Genomic DNA, 21,864 nt, shown 5'->3' on the forward strand with positions numbered 1-21,864 from the left:
AACAGTGTGAGCTTTCCATATTTCTGTGTTGTTTTCTCTGCATTGTGTTTCATTTCTCCAACTTCTCTGTAGTTTCTAATTTTCCTTTGTCTCCTTCCCAATTCTTAGGTATCAATTTCTTTTCTTTTTCTCATTGTTCAATTTAGTATTTTCCAGGTATCTTGATTCTGGGTCCTGGAGAGGCTGTATATTGCTGCTGATCATTAGTTTGCCATTAGCATTGAAGTAGTGTTTATCTTTAAACTAGTATTACTCTAACAAAAGTGATTAATAGACTGCAAAAGAGTGATCAGATATAGAGAAAACATCCACTAAAACAATTAAGTGGAGAAATAATGAATTTTTGTTTGAAATAGCTCATAAAACATTTTTTGAAAGACAGCAATAATGTTTTTAATTCCCTGCTGAAAGTGATAGAGGAGAAACCAGTTGGAAAGATTTGTAGGTAGGTAATAAAAGAGGTCCAACCCAGTGGACCTCTATAACTAAATAGATTAGTTATAGTGAAAAAGGGGCAGGTAATGGAATTTTCAGCTGTTAGGATATATGGTGCTTCCATTCATTGGAAACATGGCAAGGAGAATGGGTTTGGGGCAAGTAAAGAGTAGATTTGGAAAGCAGCTGGTAATGGTTAATACCTGCGTATGCTCTGTGGACAAGTGGTTAGATAAGATGAATTTAGGGGAAAGGTAGGGCTGGATCTAGAGCTTAACCATAAAGAACAGGCTGTAAGCAGCCTCTGCCTTAGTGTGCTGAAACTTTTATTGTCTTCCTTTGTTTGTAGGGGCTTTGGGAATATCCTGGGTGAAGTACTATTGCCAGTATGAGAAGGAAACTAAAACACTCACCATGACACCTATGGAACAGAAGCCAGGTGCTAAGCAGGTCAGTGCATGTTTATATCAAGATTTTTTGAGATGCATTTTTGACTACAGCTCAGAGAAGAACTTCTGTTGAAATCCTGTTAAATAATTAACCCCAACTCTATTATGTGAAGCCGTGACAATGTATGTTCTTCTTGGCCTTAGTCTGCACTGGGTCAGAAACCACTCAGTTGGGGACATAATTGCTCAGTGAATTCCATGAGACATTTTGAAAATGCCTGTACTCTTTCAGATCATTTAGTGTTATAGTTTGTCACGCTTTAAAAGAAAAAAAGGGAAAATATGGATGCATTGATTTTAGGAAGACTCTACTGTGGAATTGTTTTAAATAAAAAGTTTACAAACAACATGAATCAGTTTTCAGAATTACCTTTTTAAAAGTGTATGTCTATTTCCTAAAATTAGCATAACTGATACTCAGAAGCTGTGCAGCACTGAAATACTTTTTAGCAAATAATATCTCTTCTATTCCTCTTCAAACTTCAATCCATTCCCCATAATGGAAAGAAAAGTTTAACAAACTGAAAAAGTAGTTTACTCCCTCAGAAAAACTTGATCTTTTATGTAACACCCCCCATATATCTAAGATTAAAAGTTGATCATCAGGTAGATTGTTAATATTATACTTGTTCAGTGCATTTTTTCCCCTTTAACTTGCTCTCATACAAGCTCTTGGTGCATGGTTTTAAGTTTTTATAAGCTGTTAGCAGCACTTTTAGATTCACTTGTTAGTACTGAAAGTAACACATGAAGACCCAATTTAGGTAGGTTGGAATATGGAGAAAAAATTTGGACAGATTTCCCTTCATTGCTGGTGCTTTCCATGGAAGATCTCATTCATATGAATGAGGTGACTCATTCATATAAATTTACAGGTGACTAAGATCTTGTTGCATGCTATTGAAGATTACTTCTTTGGTTTTTAACTGCAAGGTTGGTCAATGTGTTGAATGTGGATGGATATGAGATGAACTTCTAGTAAAATGTACCAAAACAGGGTTTTCTGGACTCTTCACCTATGCCTTTGTCTTGGGAATTTACTCATACACTAGTTCAAAGCAGTCTTTACTTTCCAGCCTTCCAGTTGCCACAGAGCCTCTCAGCAGACTTCCAGTGAATTCACCTTGTGCTGCAGCTCAAAATGTGTCTCAAGTCAGTTTGAATTTAGCTGATTTATTTCACTGGCAAGTGTTTCTGAGCACCACTATCCTACTGTCTTTTCCTTTCATTTTTCTACACATGCTACATTCTAACTCTTGGGTATTATAATGGTCTTATAGTCAGTAATGTCATTGAGGCCCTTTTTTTCCTCAGAAGTACATATTGCTGAGCCCAAAATAAAGTATGCAGGCACTACTTTTACTTCCTCCTGGCAAATGAGAGTAAAAATTTCATTTCAGTTGTCTTTTCTTTTTTCATTTGCAGTGAGTTACTGCTTGCAAAATTGCAGTAGTGTCAGTGTAAGCAGTTTTCATGTGGGGTTCTTTATGGAAGGGAAAGAGGAACTTGTTTCCCCATTTAGTAGCAGGATCAGAGGGCAGAAAGAGAGAAGCACTTATTTGAATTTCCCTGAAATTGGAGTTGGAAATGATTTCTTGTCAGTTCTCTGACTCAGTTGTAGTACTACTTTTATTCTTTACTGAAATGTAAATAATGTAACAATGATTGCTTCTTTCTTTCTTTCTTTCTTTCTTTCTTTCTTTCTTTCTTTCTTTCTTGTCTTTTTGAGCAGAGTCTTATTACGCAGTTCACACTGGCCTTGAGCTCACTTTGTAGGCTAGGCTGGTCTCAAACTGAGAAGGATCCTGCTGCCTTAGCCTCCTGAGTGCTGGGATTAGAGGCATGTGCCACCACACCCAGCAACAACGCTTTTGTTGTATTATAAAAATCTCTGTTTCTTGAATGCCAGCTGGGTGTCAAGCACTGAGCCAGATATATTCTGTCCTATGCCTCCTTGTTTATTCCTTTAGCAGCACATTGCATTATCATGCACCTAATTTAAAAATGGAAGAACTGACCATTGTTCTGACTCTCCCTTTTCAGTGTCCTATTATCTCAGCCTATCATTTCTCATTTGTGTTATACTGCTCATTTTACTTATGACTTCTCAAAAAGTATTTTTGTATTTCCTCATCCCATGTTAGAAATTGTAGTAAGAAAAAAGAACACTGCATTTTTGATTCTTTTTTTTATTAAAAAATTTTTTTAAAAGGAGTTTAAGAAAAAAGAGGACATAACAACATAAAAACAGAGGTCAGAACAGAATAATTTAAGCAACATAGTATTTCACCGCAAGATAATCTGACATAATAGTAGTTACCATAGTGTCTCTTTCCTTGAGATATTTGAGTATAACTTTGTGTATTATAGCATCAAACTCAACATGACAGTGTAAAACCATTCAAGAGAATGAAAGTATTACAGGGTATTTAGAACCAACTAACAAAATGAATAATGGTTTCTATATTATCTTCTTATCTATAAAAAATTTTGTTTATACTATCACATATAATAAAGGTGAGTTTCACATCCTAGCTGTAGGGTCTACTTTTTTACCTTGGTTAAATTATTTCATATTGCTCAGTCTCAGTTTCCTCATCAGAAAAGTGACAAGGATGATGATTTAGTTCATAAACATTTATCGAGTACTACCTATTTGGTATGTGCCAAAGATTCAGGACATTGTCCATGTCGTTGAGGAGGTTTGTTTTGTTATAATCCTCAAGAGTTTGGAGTGGGGAACAGAAATGTGTCTTCCCCATTCCATCTGCCACTTTAATGGCTGCTTTATTCTTCAACTTGCCTCTGACTTTTTACGGATATTATCAGAAAGCCTTTTGCATCCTCCCTACAAGACCTCATGAAATTTGTGTTCTGTATACTTAATGCTGTTCAGGTAATCCATTTCTCCTACTCTGCCCTTGTGTGATATGAATAGAGTTTTCTGATTAATCTGTCATGCTAAGGGAGAAATGCTAGCCTACTCTGAGTATTTCTCACTGTGCCAGCCCTTGATTCTTGGAGAATAGAGAAATCATCTGCCATCTTGTCTCAAGTACTCTTTGGTTGCACAGGGTTCTCAGTGAGTCTACATGTTGCTCTTGCTGCCTTGGTTTATGCCTTCCAAGTGTCACTGAGGCCACTGGGAGGCAGAAGAAGCTTCTCTGCATTTTTTCAAATTGCATCTTAATCCTTCTCTCATATCAGGTACCCTTGGACTTAACCCTGAAGTACTGTGTGAGAAGGAAGACAGAGTCTATTGACAAGAGGTTCTGTTTTGATATAGAAACTAATGAAAGGTAAGCTGCACTGCTATGAATTGCCTATGTCCACACATGCCAGATGCTGAGCCTGGATAGGTCTTTTATTTTCCTAGGTAGGTCTTTTATCATCCCCTGTTGTTGAAAATGAGCAAATCTATGCAAGACAGCATTGTCTTGTCTCTTCTGCCAGCTCTTCACAGCGTCCTTGCCAGGCCTGACACAGAACTGATTTCCCCTGCCCCTCCAAGTTTGCCTCAACTGTGCTAGGTATTTTTGATATCACATATACAAAATGTGATTCCATAAAAAGGACAGACTAACAAAATTAGTTCTTTTAAAATATCTTTATTATAATATGAAACAGCAAGTTTATTGGCCTGTGTTATTGATGGAAGGCAGATGGGGTGGAGGGTGGAGGTGCTTTCTCTAGATTTGTTTTTCCTTTATGGTGAAAAATGAGACAGATTCCCTACTTGCCAGATACATATGTGAAGTGGAAGTTTCTCCACACAGATACTAAAGGTACAACTTGTAAATTTTGAACTTTGTTACATTGTTTATATATGGACTACAGTGTCTGGAGCCAATTCTTAATTTTTAGTCAATTTTATCTTTCTTTTAAAAATGGGAATCGTTAGCATTATTTTAGAGAAAGGGATTCTTTGTGGTTGGGAAGTTGATCCAAAATTTAGTGAGTGCATGTGTGTCTTGATTTTATTTTAATCTGTTATTTCTCTATATTAGACATTGAGTATAGAATACAATTTATTAACATGACCAGATTGCTAGAAAAGAGCTCAGTGGGTGAACTGTAATGTTACATGAGCAAAGCCTTAAGTGACTGAGATTACAAAGAATAGACTAACAGACAGAGGTCATTTTCTTATCTGGAAATAAGAAGTAGTATGGTCAAACCCTAATTTCCAGTTTGGTTGTCAAGGTCTAAGTGACCATAAGGGATATACCTAATTTGGTTTTGTTAGGGTATAAATAGAGTCTTAGTTCATTTGTGCTGCTATAACAAAATTTCCGAGACTAGGCAATACATATAGAAGCAACAGAATTTGTTTTCATACTTCTAAATGTGAAAAATCCAAGATCAAGTGCTGGTGAGCTCAGTATCTGGGGAGGGCACAGTCTCTACTTCTAACATTGTTCCTTGGTGCTATGCCCTAAACATTTTTCACTTGGCAGAAGGATTGCAAGAGAACAAATGCACACTTTCAATCCTTTTTATAAGGTCTTTTATGTCTTCCTCGGAGGCTCCACTCTCATAACTTCTTAAATATCCTAGCTCTTTATGTTGTCACATGGTGATTCTTTCAATTCATGAATTAAATTTAGGAGTTAGGCCATGGCAGATAACCTATGAGCAAATAGAACACAATTTGGTTTGAAGCTATCTGTCATTCAGTAGATGCATTTTTATGTAGTGGCTAAGATTATGACTGCTGGAGTTCACTTTCCAGATTTAAATCTTTTGTCTGCCACTTACCTGCTGTATTACCTTGGGTGAGTTCTCCGTGCTTCAGTTTCCCTTTCTTTGAAATGGAGACAACTTACAGTAGTAAACTGGTTCATAGACTTGTTGGATAGATTAAATGAACTGATATATGTAAAAACACTGAGAACAGAACCTGGCAGCTAGTGAGCATTTGATAAGCATTAGCTGTTGTTATTAATTGTTTAGATTGCTTGTCAGCCAAAAGACCTCCTCACTGTGGCTTAGCCAGTCTGCAAGTTGCTGAATTATTTCCAACTGGAAATGTTTACTGGACATCCTGTGGTGGGATGGTAGGAACTGAGCAATTTTTTTGACAGGTGAATGTGTTTGTGATGTACATACTTACCTCTAGAGCTTGGACCAAGTGGCTGGCTTCAAAAGAGAGGAGATAGGGAGATCCTGAGTTTGGCTTAAGCACAATGGAGTCAAATTTATGTGTGTATTATGATGTGGTGCTTTGAGATCCACCTTCCTCTTTCCTAGCCTGAACTTGACTTCTGAACGCCAAAATACTATCTCCCCTAGGGCCTGCAAAGTTCTTATTTACAAATTTCCCATTACTGTCTGGTTCAAAGAAAGTCTTCAAAACTTAGAATTTCATAGGGCAGTGACTGTTCAGTGGGTCACCTTCCAGGGAAATAAGGACTCTAGACCATAAGACTCCATTCTCGTTAATGAATTTTCTGTTTTTAATTTGTCATTTTTCTCTTTAGGCCAGGAACTATCACTCTGCAGGCTCTTTCAGAAGCTAATAGAAGGCTATGGATGGAAGCCATGGATGGGAAAGAACCTGTAAGTTACCACAGACACAGAGGAAATCTCAGTAGCATAGGTCAGTGTATGATTGCCCTCTACTGGTATTATTGGACCTAACAATTAAATGGTCAGATTCTTACAATTCAAAATGTTAGAGCTGGAAGGAATTATGGTTCCCATATCACTTTTTAAACACATTCCTGCCAGCTTGAACCACCCATTGGAGGGGAGGGGGTATACCACCAGCAGCACAAATGAATCTAATCACTTTTATTGTTTTTTCTAATAAAATTAGTAAAAATCTGCCTGATGGGAGAGTTATCCATGTACCACTGGTGATTCAAGCTGCTTGGCAAGTGAGACATAAGAATTACAACCCTGTTGTGAATATTTTGAAACTAATTTCCTGATTGCTCTGAGAATACTTGCTGGTAGTACTTGTGGCTGCAGTATTTACCCTAAGATAACTCATGGATTATATTCTTAACCTTACCTCCACAGCTTGCCACAAGATATTTCATTTTTATTATTTTTGTATTGCTCTAATATAGCAACAGTCATCAGAAACAAAAGATTTCATTTTGTATATAGCATTCTATTTTTAGCAGTGGTATTTCCATTTATAAAATACAGTAATTTTGTATTGCTGAAAATTAAATGAATGTGGGCTGCAACCTGCAATTTTTTTTCTAAATAAGAAATACAGTGAGTGTTTAGTAGGTAAGGCAATTTGAGTTTAAGAGAGGGCAAGGGATTTTTCCTATGATCACCTTTCTTACTCCAGAGTTTTACTTTTAGTGTAGCATTTTCTCAGATTATAAAATTAATCCTATAGAAGGATGGAAAATAATTACCATGGCTGTAAATATGCATTTTTAAAGATTTTATTCAAAATAATCCTTTTTTGTTCTTCTACCCCTACTCAGTTTATTCTCTTTCCGGGTTGAGCTACTGGAGGAAATGGAGTTGTCATCCTGTGTCCTAGGATACTCCACATAGAAAACTTTAGGCAGGTGGATAAGTGATCCCTTAAAGGGCTTAGTGACTATTCTAGAGAGATTGACATGAACAGTCAGAATTTATTAAAGTAGTCTCTCTTCAGTATGTTTCTATTATATTTCTTATAGTGGCATATGAAATAATATTAGCTGCTTTGCATTAGAATCACAAAAGTTTGGCTTTGTGTCCTGGTTCTGACATTATTAAGCCTGGCTTTGACATTAAACTTCAGAGAAACCTAATACTTAGCTCTTGTATGCTGGTGATGTTTCTCTAGGAGGATGCAAAGAGGCATAGCAAGGCATTTAGCTCTTGCTTCCCTGTCCTGAAAGTGCTCTCTCCATAGGTTTTAATACATCCAAGGATACAGGTAACTATTTGTAGAGAGTGATGGTAGAATATGGGCTCAATGAATATGGAACTTCACCAGCCTGATCATGACAGACTTCAAAAGATTTGAAGTTTATAAAAGTGGCAGCAAAGGCTAGTTAGTGCAGAAACTCTCACTGAAGTACCCAGGGCATACACACATATATGTAAAGTGTTCTTTTAAAAGGAGAGATTGTTAAAGCAGATTCTAACAGATAGCTTTTCTTCATGTAGCCTCAAATTTCTGATATTGTTGTTGCTTTACCCTGCACTCTAACACACTGTCTTACATATCACATGCATCCTTTTGCTTAGAGGGTCAAAGAAGATCAGAGCTTTAAGAAACATCTGTTCCTACCCTACTGATCATTTTATCAGCAGAAAATTTGACATGTAGAAAATAAAGGCATGCCTAGTGAAAGAAGGTCAGAGCCAAGACTGCATTTGAGGAATCTCCTTTCTGGTCTCATATACAGCTATCACAATGCTTATTTGAAGATAGCATAGAGAATTCTTGGTCAATACAAGGGCCTCTTTCAGGTGGACTCTTGCCTTTCAAAGAGAAGCATCCTTTAACTAGTATTTAGGAGAGAGATTTTTATTGTAAACATTTAAATTTTAACTTTCGTGCCTGTTACTCCAGTGTCCATGAGAAAGCTACTTATCATTCATTCATGTTCTCTTGTTCCATCTTAAAAATGATCCAAATATTACATAAGTAAATGTCTAAGATGGACTGGGCACATTTTCCACTGCAATGAACTCCAGTGTAGTTTTTGTGGATCATGAAACTTTTATAGGGGTATAAGTAAAGATGATTCTGTTTAGACCAATTTTCCTTTTTATGATCCTAGAGTAGTGATGGCAAATTTATGGTACATATGTTATTTGTTTTTCTTTTAAGACAAAAGATATTAATGTATCAGTTGTTTTTCTCTAGACTAAAACCTCAGTGTTCAGGTTTAATTGCAGTGTTGGCACTTTGTGATTAAATAAGTGAGTTTTGGGTTTCATTTTAGACACTCCATCTCTAAAAGGTTCGCCATCACTGTCCTAGAGTATCTAATGATTTTGGTGGGCTAGGTTGGGAAAGAGATTTAATACTTTTTCCCCTCCATACCTATAGTAATTCACAATAGCCATGGCACATTCTCTCTCTCTCTCTCTCTCTCTCTCTCTCTCTGTCTCTTCTCTCTCTCTGTCTCTCTCTTTTTTTTGCAGATATACCACAGCCCCATAACAAAACAGGAAGAAAGTAAGTTATTCAAATTTTTGCTTTACTGACATTATTATCTATGGATTGTCATAGTTATGGTTAGTGCTATCACTAGTGATATGTACTAGTGATGTATGACTCTATTATGGATACCTCTGTAAGAAATAAAATTCAACCCTAGTTTTTAAATTGTCCATTGATTAAACTGAAAGTCACATTATTTTAGCTTGTGCACATAAATGCAAAGGGCTAAACAAACATATATTTTGTGCTATAAAAGTTAAAACCTTGAACCTCTTGTGAATAAAATGATCTTTGCATGTAAGGATGATTGACAGTAAGCAGCTAAACCCTCATTCCCTCACAGTAGTCCCTTAATATGGCCATTAAATATGTGGTATGTTACATTTGTTGCAGGATCTAACTGTTCTTTCCTTTGCTTGAAACAGTGGAGCTGAATGAAGTGGGGTTTATGTTTGTTAGGAAGTGCATCAATATCATAGAGACCAAAGGTAAGATCTGAACCATAGCCTTGTCACTATTTGAATCTGGTCACTCTGATTTGGTTTGGGGCAATTTCCCTAAAAGAGAAATGATATGTATTGGTCAGAACTCATATTTATAGTGGTGATTCTATTTTTAATTTTTTTTTATTTTTAAAGAGACTAAGACAAAAGAGGACATAACAAAGCAGATCATAACAGAGCAATGTAAGCAACACAGTATTTCATATAGTGGTGATTCTTTATAAACGTACAGTGAACATAATTTGTAAAATTTTAGTGAATTCCAAACCGGTAGTATCTAAACATGCTTGGATAATATATGTTTTCTTACTTTTAAGGATACAGAATGTTAAGTGGCTTATAAATTGGTCTGAAATGATATGTGATACTCCTCTAGCAGTGTCAAGATGGTTCTACCCTAATCAGAGTTCAATTTATTTCACAATGTATATTGGTTCAAATACTCATGGGTACAAAGGTAAACTTAGGCATGTGTGGAATCAGCATACTTCCCCAGTGCAAGATACTCTAAGGGTATTTGGAATATGGGTGGGCTTAATGTATAATACGGCTCAGCCTCTTTTTGCTTTGACATGTTGTTTAAGCCTTTCTTAGCTCAGGAAATGACCTTTTTTGTTTTTACATCTGCTAAATTCTGGCCTTCTCCTCCTCTGTTGTTGTTTGGAAGCAATTTAAGGGTTGGTATTTCTTCTTTTTTAAATTAAACCCTAATTCCTTTTCAACATGGTACTATCATTCTCAGCTATGTACTGCCATCCACCTAATCACATCCTTCTATCTACCTTAGAACATGTTCTCTTCTCAGGTTGATGTGGCTTGGGAGCAGTCCAAATAAAAACATAGTTGATTATGGAGAAGTGTTTTAGGAGTGTTCCTCTGTCACAAAGGAGGGCTGGGGAGCTTGAAGACATAAGGATTTCCCTTCCTGACTTAACTGACTCTTTTGTACAAGTACTTCCTCTGGAGTTGAAAACTCTAGCTATGTAAACAAAGTTGACTTTGGTTTTCTTTCCTTAGGGATCAAGACAGAAGGGTTATACCGCACCGTTGGTAGCAATATTCAAGTTCAGAAGCTACTGAATGCCTTCTTTGGTAACGATTTTAATTCTTATTGGAAGTAGTTCATGTGTTAGAAACTAATGTGATTGGAAGATAAAACAGATATTGATAAGGAAAGTTGTAGAATGTTTTTCTTTTTTTGAACCAAGATCTAAGTCTGCTGCCCTCGTGCTTGTTTCTGCAGCATATATACTAAAATACATCTGTTTCCTAGGCTGATCTTGAACTCCTGAGCTCAAGTTATCCTCTTGCCTCAGTCTCTCATGTAGCTGGGACCTAGAAGCATGTGCTGTCATACCTATGGTGTATTTAAAAATATTTCTGAAGGTTGAATGTACATATCTTTTTGCCACCCTGAATAAGAAACAATGTTTCCTTGAAAACATGGTTGTCATCTCTCATGAATTTCACTTCTCAATGCCTTTTGATGTCTGGCTTCTATCTCTATGTCTTCATCTAGACTTTTGGCCATGCTTAGTAGGTCCACTCAAATGGTGAGTCTTCTTCATTCTCTCACTTTATCTCCATGTTGATCACTTCCTCTTTTTTGGGAACTTTCTCCTCACTTGGCTTCCATGGCGCGATTGAATCCTCATTCTATTCCTTGTTATTACCTCTTTCTGGATCCTTTTCTTCCTCTTATTTTTTAAATCATATCTGGATGTTTCCCAGAGTCCTGTCTTGGTTCCCTTTTGTTTCTTTTTCTCCATATTTTTCTGTCAATTGATTTTATTGTGCTGCTTATGGGTCACATTTTCCTTGTGATATATATCTAGTTATTTTTATTGGATGCTGGATACTATGATTTATTGAGTGTCTTGATTTGTTGACTTCTTCAAACAAGCCTTGAATATTGCTTGGTATGCAGTTATCTGTGGATCAGCTCAATCTATTCAAAACTTCTTTGTAAATTTTGTGAGGCCAAACATAACGTATTCAGTGGCTAGTTTAGACCTCCTAGTAAGGCCTGCCTTCTCTTGTTTTCTCTTTCTTACTGTTTAGAACAAAGATGTCTCCAAGTTCTGTGTGAATTTTGAGAATATTTGCCTGAAAGTTTCCTGGTGGTTTTGGGCCAGCCTATGGAGTTTCATCCTAGGGCTTATTATACACATAAGGCTTTGTGTTTAGTGACTGATTCAAGGGGACCCATAGGTAGGTTTTTGTGAATTCTTTATCAAAAGAGCTCCTTCTCTGGTACTGTGCCCTGGAAATTCTATCTATATCAGCCTCTTAGAATTCTGAACTTTTTTTCTTCAGTTGAGTAATACTGGCATGTTGAGTTTTAGGTAGCAAGTTGTAGCCACTATAGGGATTGTTTCTCTTTTCTTAAAATAATAGTCCCATGTTGTACATTGTTCAACAATTGTGGAGAGTGGTTTCATATATAACTATATATATATATTTTTTTCAATTTTATTTTAAAGAGCATAAAAGCAAAATAAAACAGAATAAAGCCAATCCAAGCAAGACAGTGTGAGTGACACAGGATTTCCAAACAAGATAGGACATCAATAATAGTTACCATAATACTTCTTATTGTCTTCAAAATAGCTTCCCTTAACTTCACACATAGTAAAATGAAACACAATGGAACAGAATAGCACCAACAAAAACAAAACAGTGAATGAAATACAGGACTTCAAAACAAGATAATGGTAAATCCAAAATGACTTCCATCATGTATCTTGTTATCTTGGCAATAGCTGCCCATGCCATCAGATAACACAAAATCAAACAAGATAAAACAAAATAAAACCCAAACATACAAAACAATGTGAATGATATATGATTTTGAAACAAGATAATAGGGAATTAACAATGGCTACCACCTTCAGAAGGAGATCCCCCATATATGCCACATTGTATATTTTTGTCCTCTGAATAGATGTTCAGACTACCAACTTTCAGCCTGAAAATCAGTGAAACACTAAACACTACAAACAGTAAGTTGTAGTAAGTCATTAGCTAGAATCACAGTCTGGGTTTCTCTCCATCAACCAGTGGCTTATAGGAGGTGGGGGGAGGGGCCAGGTGTTTTCTCTTTTTGTCTCACTGCCCACCTGCCAGAAGGGGCTGGTGTCTGATTCTTTCCCAGTCAGCTTTTGCACATGGTACCAACTCACAGTAGGTCTTATGTTTTTGTTGACTGCTTGTTCTCCTCTCCCACAGTCTGCAAATGGCACTGACTCACAGGAGAGGTGCTTGTGCTTGATGCTGTCATACAGGAAGTCTTAGCTTCTTGTTGACTGCTTGTTCTCTTCCCTGACAATCTGCCAATGGCATTGACTCACAGGAAAGGGCTGGCATCTGGTTCTCTCTCAGACAGGCTGTGCATGGCACTAACTCTTGGGAGCTGGTTTCATGTATATTACCTGATGTTCTAATTGTTACAGCAGGAGGAAAAGTCTGGTACCAGTTAGTCCACCATGGCTGGGAGAGCAGGTTCCTCTGTGTGGTTTCTACAAGCACCATGTATGCTGACAGCTCCCTAAAATCTCTATTGTAGGCATCATCTCATTAGCTCAAAACTAATGTGTACAGTTTCCAATTGTACCTATGTTTCTTAATTACTCTTGCATGTGGCATATATCAATGATCATATCTATAACATACATTAAAGAGACATGACATAGGGCATCATTATTGAAATCTCTGCACAAGCCTCCTCTACACAGCTATTCCACAGGTACCTACATTTGACATGAGAGTAGCTAAAATTCATTTTTCTCTCTCTGTAAGCCTGTTTTTCTTCCTTTTGAGGGGGGTGGTGAAGTATCTGGTAAGCTCAGTTTTTCCAAAGTGTTAGAGGACAAGTTGAGTGTAAAAAGATGCAGTTTGAATAAAGCATATATAATTTGATTTTTTTGTGATGCATGGCTTATCGTTGTCAACTGTATTAGCATTTCAAGATGCTACAGTGTCCAGAAAATAGGTGTGCAAATTTTGTGTTGTGGATTGCATTACTAGTAATTCAGTATTTGCTTTCTTTAATCATTTAGCATTTTTGACTTTTAAAAATTCAAGTTGCAAAAAAAAAATTCAAGTTGCTAAAAAAAAATTCAAGCTGCCTTTCTTCGGCAATTTACAGCCCATCTCATTAGGTAAAAGGACTTTTTTGAAACATGTAAAGTAAGTGACAGCTTCTGTTTCTACTATAGCTACTTTCTTTTACTTCTATTGTAAGCTAAAAATGCCACATAATGCATCCTATTGATTCTCTTTTGGGATTTAATAGGACTGAAATTGTTACTTCAGATTACATATGGAAGTGCAATTTGATTCAGATATCAAGGAAAATAGAAGACTTGTCTTATGCCATCTATTTAATGCTTTCCTCTAAATATCAGTACTAATAGGAATATTTGAAATACATTCTAGGAAAATCTGGTTACAAATATTTATAGATATAACACAAACAATATTGATTTCCTTATTTGTGTATAAATCTGGTAAGCGCAGATCCCTGCCTCAAATGTAGGAAATCCCAAAACTGGTGATGATGATTATTCATTTTATTTTTCTTCAGCAAATATTTGAGTTCCTACTAATGAACAGTCATTATGCTTGGGGCTATGGATTTAGCAGTGATTGTACCACTATTTCCTAACTTCATGGGGCTTATGTTACTGGGAAGGCTGTCTCAGCTAGTTTACAATATCTAATTATGGTCCCTTCTAATTTTCTTTCCTTTCATGTCATCTGGTAACTGTCCCTGGGTTCCTTAAAGTGGTCTTGCTTATTTTTACCTTTTTGTAATTTATTCCTTTCTCACCTAGAGGCTTGCTACTTTGGTTATATGTAGCTCTGCCATGATGTATTCAGGATTAAGAATATTTACTTTCTTTTACATGTGGACTTTCTTGTCCTCTTTCCTTATGTCTCATGTTATATACTAGTCAAAAAGACAATTACAGCTACTTTTTAATACTAAATAACACACCCTTCTGTTCCTATTGACCTCTCTTCTGATATATAACTGTTGACTTTGTTGTTTAGTAAAGCCTTCCCTTCTCTGTCTACCAAAAAATTGTGTTTGTGGCAAATAAAATATGGACTACAATGTCAAAGGGGACATATGTACAATTGACAACTGTTTTAGAGCAATTTGTTTGTGATGCCTCCTGCCTTGTCTTTGCTGCTTAGAACTGCCTTTGCTATTCTAGGTCTCATCTGGTCCCAGATGAATTTTAGGAGTAATTTCTCTAGATCTATGAGGTGTGTTAGTGGTACTTTCATTGGGATTGCATTGAATCTGTATAACAGTTTTGGGCGAATGGCCATTTTCACAATATTTATTCTTCCTATCCTTGAACAAGGGATGTCTTTCCACTTTCTGAGGTCCTCTTCAATTTCTTTTTCCAGGGTATTATAATTTTCCCTATATAGACCTTTTACTTCTTTTGTGAGACTAATTCCTAAGTATTTCACTTCTTTGTTTGCTAGTATGAAGGGTGTGGCTTCTCTTACTTCTTTCTCAGTGATTTTGTTGTTAGAGTATAGGAATTCTATTGATTTTTGTGTGTTAACTTTGTATCCAGCTACATTGCTGAATTTATTTATTATATCTAGAAGTCTTTCAATGGAGTTTTGGGGGTCTTCTATGTAGAGTATCATGTCATTTGCAACTAATGATAATTTAACTTCCTCTTTTCCTATCTTTACTCCTTTTATTTCTCTCTCTTATCTAATTGGTCTGGCTAGAATTTCCAGTACTATCTTGAATAGGATCAGTGATAAGGGACATCCTATTTTTTAAGTCATTTTTAAAAATTTTATCAAAGGAAAGACTAAACAAAACAGAAAATAGGTAGAAATAATACATATATTCCGAGAACAAAATAAACAGCAAGAAATCGCTAGTTGATATTTACATATTTTTATTTTACAAATAGTTGTTCAAGATACAAAAATGGAACATGTAAAGTGGGAATTCAGACAGTTGAGACTGCAAACAGTTCTGTTCAACTGTCTAACAAAAAGTTAGTAACATGGTTGTCAATCCTATACACTTAAACATACATGCAGTTATCCATATCTTCATTTTTGTTGAGATTAAATAAACTAAAGCAGTTTAAAATCATTCTGAACAAAGAATAATAGTATTGCTGGATTTCACATCATGAAATTCCATGATCAGCACTGGGAACTGTAGAGTCTTTTTTTTTAATTTAATTTAAACAAAGACTAAACAAAACAGAAAATGGGTAGAAATCATACATAATTTCAAAGAAAATAATAAACAGTAGGAAATCACTAGTTGATGATTACAGATTGTCTTCTTATAAATAGTTATTCAAGATACTAAAGTGGAGCTTATAAAGTGGGGATTCAAACAGTGATTTTGCACTGGGTTCTGTTCAACTGTCCAGCAAAAACTTAGAAATATGGTTATCAATTCTATACACTGAAACATACATGCAGTTATCCATATCTTCAATTATGTTGAGATTGAATAAACCCAAGTAGGCTAATATCACTCTGAACAAAGAATGATACTATTGCTGGCTTTCACATTATGATACTCCAGGATCAGCACTGGGTATTTTAGTGTCTCTTTTTCTTCAAAGTATCTGTTCATTTCATCAGGTGTCGTATGATCAGTTCTCGTAAACTTTTTATAGATTCTACACATGCATGAGTCTTAACATGTATTTCTATATTTGAGGGAGAAACAAACCAAGGCAAAACAAAACATTCCTATAAATACATGTAACAAAATAAACATATAAGACCATTGTACAAATCGTTCTACCATAGTTCCTGTGTTGTCTCTTGTTATCTCCAATAGAATTGGCTATATCATCAGACATAGTATAATTCAATGTATCGGTATATAACATTAATAAAAACACAACTTTGTATTTAATATAGAACTTCAAAAACTGGCAGTTATCAAACCAGAATGTATCATTGAGTCTTGTCATCCCTGTGTAGTTGCCTATACTTTCAGATTTGATACTGTCAATCGTATCAGTTTTGAATAAAATTTTCTCTGCTTCATTTCTGTTATGCTATTTTTTTGCCATCAGTTGTCTGCTTATCTTCTTCATTCTGTTTTCTGCTCCATTCATTTATACCTCTCTGCCTCTGTTCCTGGAATCCTAGTACTTTTCTCTCTCTAGAATGCCCTGTAATATTCTCTGTAGAGTTGCATTGATGGTTGCAAATTTCCCAAGTTCCTCTTTGTCTTGGAAGCATCTTGTTTCTACACTAATTTCTAGAGACAGTTTAGCAGGGTATATCAGTCTGAGGTTGAGGTTATTTTCTTTCAGGGTTTGGAATATTTTGCTTCAAGCTCTTCTTGACTTGATGGTTTGTGTTGCGAAGTTTACTGTTATTCCGATGGGCCTTCCTTTGTAGGTTATCTGTTTTTTTGTCTCTAACATCTTTTAATATTCTGTTCTTATATTGAATTTCTGGGATCCTGATTGTTATATGCCTCGGTGCAGCTCTGTTTTGGTTGTAGGTGGCTGGAGTTCTGTATGCGTCATATATCAGAATATTATTTCCTTTTCCTATGTTTGGGAAATTTTCCTTATCTATTTCTGTGAAGAGCCTTTGTAGTTCCTTTGTTCATACCCCTGCTTCTTCATTCACATTCTATATTCTCAAGTTGTACATCCTCTTGTCGTCTTCTATCCTTTGTATTGTTACTGCTTGTTTCCTTGTTATTTTTAAAAAGTTTTCCCTTTCATACTCCCACATTGCAAAATTGTCCTCCAGTTTGAATAATCAATCCTTAGTTTCTTTCAAGCAGATTTTCCATCTTTCCATAGAGTTTTTAATTTCCTGGTGGTCTCTTTGAATCTTCTTCATGTATTCTATATTTTTTTTTATATTCTAAACCAAATGGTTCTCTCCTGTGTTCTTCTTCCGTCTGTGTCTGCTTGAGGGGTGCTTAGTATCTCTTTTATTGATCTTCTTATATCTTACTTTATTTGGCCAAATATTTCACTTCTGAAATCATCTATGAGGTCCTGATTATATCTCTTGATGTCCACTGGCTCTCTGTCTGATATTGCATGTTTGCTGTTCTCATTCTTCTTTGTATTTAACTGTCCAGGGTCCATGTTCTCAGGGTTGGAACCTGGGGACTTTTTCTTATTGCTTCCTCTTCCCATCTTTTTTGTTTCTTCCAGGAGGCCCCAGTTTGTTTCTTTGCTGGTTACAATTCTTCTGAATCATACTGGCTAGATGACCCTTCACACTGCAGTGTGCTAGTGAGTTGCAGACAGGGACAGTGTATGCCATCTCCTCCCCTCTAGATCAGTCAAGCTGCTGTGGCCTGCATTACTGTATTACTTTACGCTACCTCCCCTACAGACCAGCCAAACCTCTGAGGCCCCACTGGGCCAGTGTGGTTAGTGTGCACCACCGCTGCAGGGACTTGACCTCGGATAACCTATTGGGTCTCAGCCGGGTTACATGACCCAGGCCTAGCTCACTCTTCCAATCCCTTTTGGGAAGAGAACAATTGACTGAAGTCACTGCTGCCCCTTGTACTTGCAAGTCTTTCCCAGGTCCAAAATGTCATCCACCTAAGCCCCTCTATTTATGGAATGGCTCCACTCCCATCACTCACCACAGTTTGATGTAGGCTCCCTACCAACTCAGCTCTCCATTTGGCTTGCTGACCCCCAAACTCAATGTAACTGCGCCTCCAGTGAGTCGAAGTGGCGGGACCTCGGACAGCTCAGCAAGTCATGGCGGGACCCTGGCCAGTCGCAAGGGACACTGGCAAGTCACGGCAGGACCTCGCCAGTTGTGGCGGGACCTCAGCGAGTCACGGCGGGACCCTGGCAAGTCACGGCGTCGGCCAGTTGCAGCGGGACCTCGGATGGTCGGCAAGTCACCTTAATTTCTTTTTGCGATGAGAGAATTCATCTACCTCTGTTTGGGGTTCCCTACTCTGTATTATGTTGAATTCTAAGTTGACTATCTCAGGGAGCCTCTGTAGCCAGCTGTTATCTATCTGCCATCTTTACTCCTCCCCTGGGACATCCTTGTCTTATGACTGATTTTAAGATAAAAGCTTTCAGTTTTTGGCCATTTAATATGATTCTGACTGTTGATTTTTCATAGATAGCCTTTATCATATTGAGGTAAAGACCATCTATTCCAATTTTCTGTAAGGTTCTTATCATAAATGAATGTTGGACCTTATCAAAAGCTTTTTCTGCATCTATAGTAATGATCATGTGATTCTTACTTTTGGCTCCATTGATATGTAGATTACATTTTTTGATTTGCGTATGTTGAACCATCCCTGCCTGCCTGGGATGAATCCTACTTGGTTGTGTTGTATAATTTTCTTGATGATTTGCTACATCCTGTTTGCCAATATTTTACTGAGAATTTTTGCGTCTATGTTCATTAGGGAGATTGGCCTATAGTTCTCCTTTTTAGTTGGGTTTTTCTCAGATTTTGGTACTAGAGTAATATTTACTTCCAGAAATGACTTACTGAGAAAGGATTGCTTCCCTTTCAATTTCATTGAAGAGTTTCAGGAGTGTTGGCATTATGTCTTCCTTGTATTTCTTGTAGAATTCCACAGTGAATCTGTCTGGGTCTGGGCTCCTCTTTGTAGGTACGAACTTAATTACATTCTCAATTTCATTAATAAAAACTGGGTTATTCAGCAGTTTTATATGTTCTTGATCCAGCTTTGGTTGTTCATACGTTTCTAGAAATCTCTCTATTTCTTCTGTGTTATGGAACGTATGTGGGTAGAAGTTTTTGAAATAGGTGTTGATGATCTTTTGTATTTCTGTAGAGTCTGTAGTGATTTCACATTTTTCATTTGTCATTCCATGAATGTGAGCTTTTTATTTCCTTTTTAAAATAAGGATGGCTAAGTGCTTATCAATTTGATTTATTCTTTCAGAGAACCAACTCTTCCATTCATTGATTCTTTGGATTCTTTCCTTACTCTCTATTGCATTCATGTCTGTTCTGGTTTTTATAATTTCCTCCCTTCTTTTGGCTTTAGGCTTTATACAGGATACTCGGGTTATATTTCTTGATTCATTCTGCTCTGTATCTTATGAACAGAGATTTGAGATCATTCACTTCAACAGTTATTACTAAATATTGTTGACTTGTTCCTGTCTTGTTGCTGATCCCTTTTTCCTCTTTTGCTTAAATGTACACCCTGCCTGGTGTATTCATTGTGTTTACTTTTTAGCATTGCTCTAGTATATCCTTGAGCATTTTGTGGAGTGCTCCTTTTGTGTCCATGAACCTATTAAGATCTTTGCTGTTTGTCATGGCAATACTTCGTTTCTGCATCAGTTTTGAAAGATAGGAAGTTGTTTTCTTTTATTTTTTATTCTCTTTTTTATTTTAAAGAGAATAAAACCAATCAAAATAAAGTTACCATAATGACTTTTTGTCTTCAAAATAGCTGCAGATACCTTCAGACATAGTAAAAATTGAACAGAACAGAATAGAATAGAAACAATAAAAACAATGACTGCAAGAAATGACTTCAAAACAAGCCAATAGTAAATTCAAAATGGCTACCATAATGTCTTGCTATCTTTTAAATAGCTTCTCATGCCATCAGGTTTAACATAATCAAACAAAAGAAAATAAAACTCAACCCAACAAAACAATGAAAATGATATGGTTTCTAGGTGGGGGTCACCTCTTGGTGAGGCCTAGTTTCTCCTGTCATAGTCCCCAAATGGCACTGACTCATGGAGGGAGGCTTGGCTTGGGCTGTCCCCACTGGGGCAGCAGGCTGCTGATGGCACTGGTTTCCAGGTGGGGATCACTTCCTGGTGAAACTTGGTTCTCTCCTGCTGAAGTTTACAAATGGCCTGTTTTCTTTCAGACTTTAAAATATTTCACTTCAAGTCTTTGCTTTTAAGGTTTGTGTTGAGTAGTCTGCTGTCATTCCAGTGGGTTTATACTAGAATTAACTTCTTGGATTTCTGTTTGGTACCTTTTTTCCTGGATTGAATTTTCTGCTAAACTCTCATTTGTTTTGTATCATTTTGTTTACTTGATTTAGTTTTTTATTAGTGTCTCATCTAAACTTGTTGATTGTTTTGTTTATTAAGTCCATTATCTATTTATATTTGCTTTGTGCTTTCTACAAACCTTATTGATCAACCACATGGGAAATTTTCCCAGAATCAATAACTGGGATCGCCTCTTATTAAAAAATTTCTGCATATCAAAAGAAATCTCCAGCATAGTGAAAAGAAAACCACAAACTGGGAAAAAATCTTAGTGAACTGTCCCTCAGACAAAGGACTTTTGTCTAAAACATAAAGAATTAAAAAAAATCAGACCCCCAAAATCCAAAGATCCAATCCAAGAGTGGGCATCTGAGATGAATACACAAGTCTCAGATGAAGAAATACAAATGGCAAATAAATACATGAAAAAATGTTTATCATCATTGTTCATTAGAGAAGTGCAAATTAAAACCACACTGAGATTCCATCTCACTCCTGAAAGATTGGCCAGGATCAAGAAAACTACCAGCAACAAATACTGGAGAGGGTGTGGGGAAAAATGAACTCTCCTGCCCTGTTGGTGGGAGTGTAGACTGGTGCAACCATCGTGGAGGGCAGTCTGGAGATTCCTATAAAAGCTGAGATTGGAAGTCCCATTTGTTCCAGCTATTCCACTTCTAGGCATATTTCCAGAAGAACTGAAAACATCAAAGCACAGTGAAATATGGGCACCCATGTTTATAGAAGCACAATTTGTAATAGGTAGATCTTGGAAACAACCTAAGTGTCCATCAACTGAGGAATGGATAAAAAAGTTGTGGTATTTTTATACAATGGAGTACTACTCAGCTATAAAGAAGGATCACATTGAGATATTTATAAATAAATGGATACAGCTTAAGACCATATTCATAAGTGAAATAAATCAAACTCAATATGTATAAATAACAAGTAGTTTCCCTAGTGTAAGAAATGGTAAGAATACATAGAAGTATGTGGTAATCATGATCCCCCATTATATTGCTTTGAAGCCTTATAATGGTTTCATTCATTAAGTGGATTGGTTTTATACTAGGTTGTTTGATTTTATTGTCTGTGATTATATGAACAGCTATTTTGAAGAAAACAAGACATTATAATAGCTAGTGCTGATTTAACATCATCTTGTTTTGAAGTCCCTTCAAGCTTTTGTTCTTCTGTCTCCATTGGTCTTATCATATTGTATCTTATTGGATTTTATTATATATGATAGTATAAACAAAAATTTTTATAGACAAGGAAATAATATAGAAACCATTGTTCATTTTCTATTAGTTGATTCT

General features: G+C 36.4%; 1 protein-coding gene across 13 annotated transcripts in view; it reads left to right on the forward strand.

Moving 5' to 3' along the window:
* The window catches only part of Ophn1 (oligophrenin 1), a 514,511-nt gene that overhangs the window by 252,086 nt on the left and 240,561 nt on the right, over positions 1 to 21,864 (forward strand). For 6 of the 13 annotated variants that reach the window (XM_063245538.1, XM_063245535.1, XM_063245537.1 and 3 more), the window contains 7 exons: positions 785 to 885; positions 4,092 to 4,183; positions 6,365 to 6,443; positions 8,997 to 9,030; positions 9,441 to 9,503; positions 10,536 to 10,610; positions 18,242 to 18,421. In XM_063245538.1, coding sequence (XP_063101608.1) covers positions 785 to 885; positions 4,092 to 4,183; positions 6,365 to 6,443; positions 8,997 to 9,030; positions 9,441 to 9,503; positions 10,536 to 10,610; positions 18,242 to 18,421 — 624 coding nt within the window. 13 annotated transcript variants of the gene reach the window in all.

The sequence above is a fragment of the Cavia porcellus genome, unplaced genomic scaffold (assembly GCF_034190915.1).
Source record: "Cavia porcellus strain 051 isolate PalLab524CR breed Dunkin Hartley unplaced genomic scaffold, mCavPor4.1 scaffold_3, whole genome shotgun sequence".
NCBI lineage: Eukaryota > Metazoa > Chordata > Mammalia > Rodentia > Caviidae > Cavia > Cavia porcellus.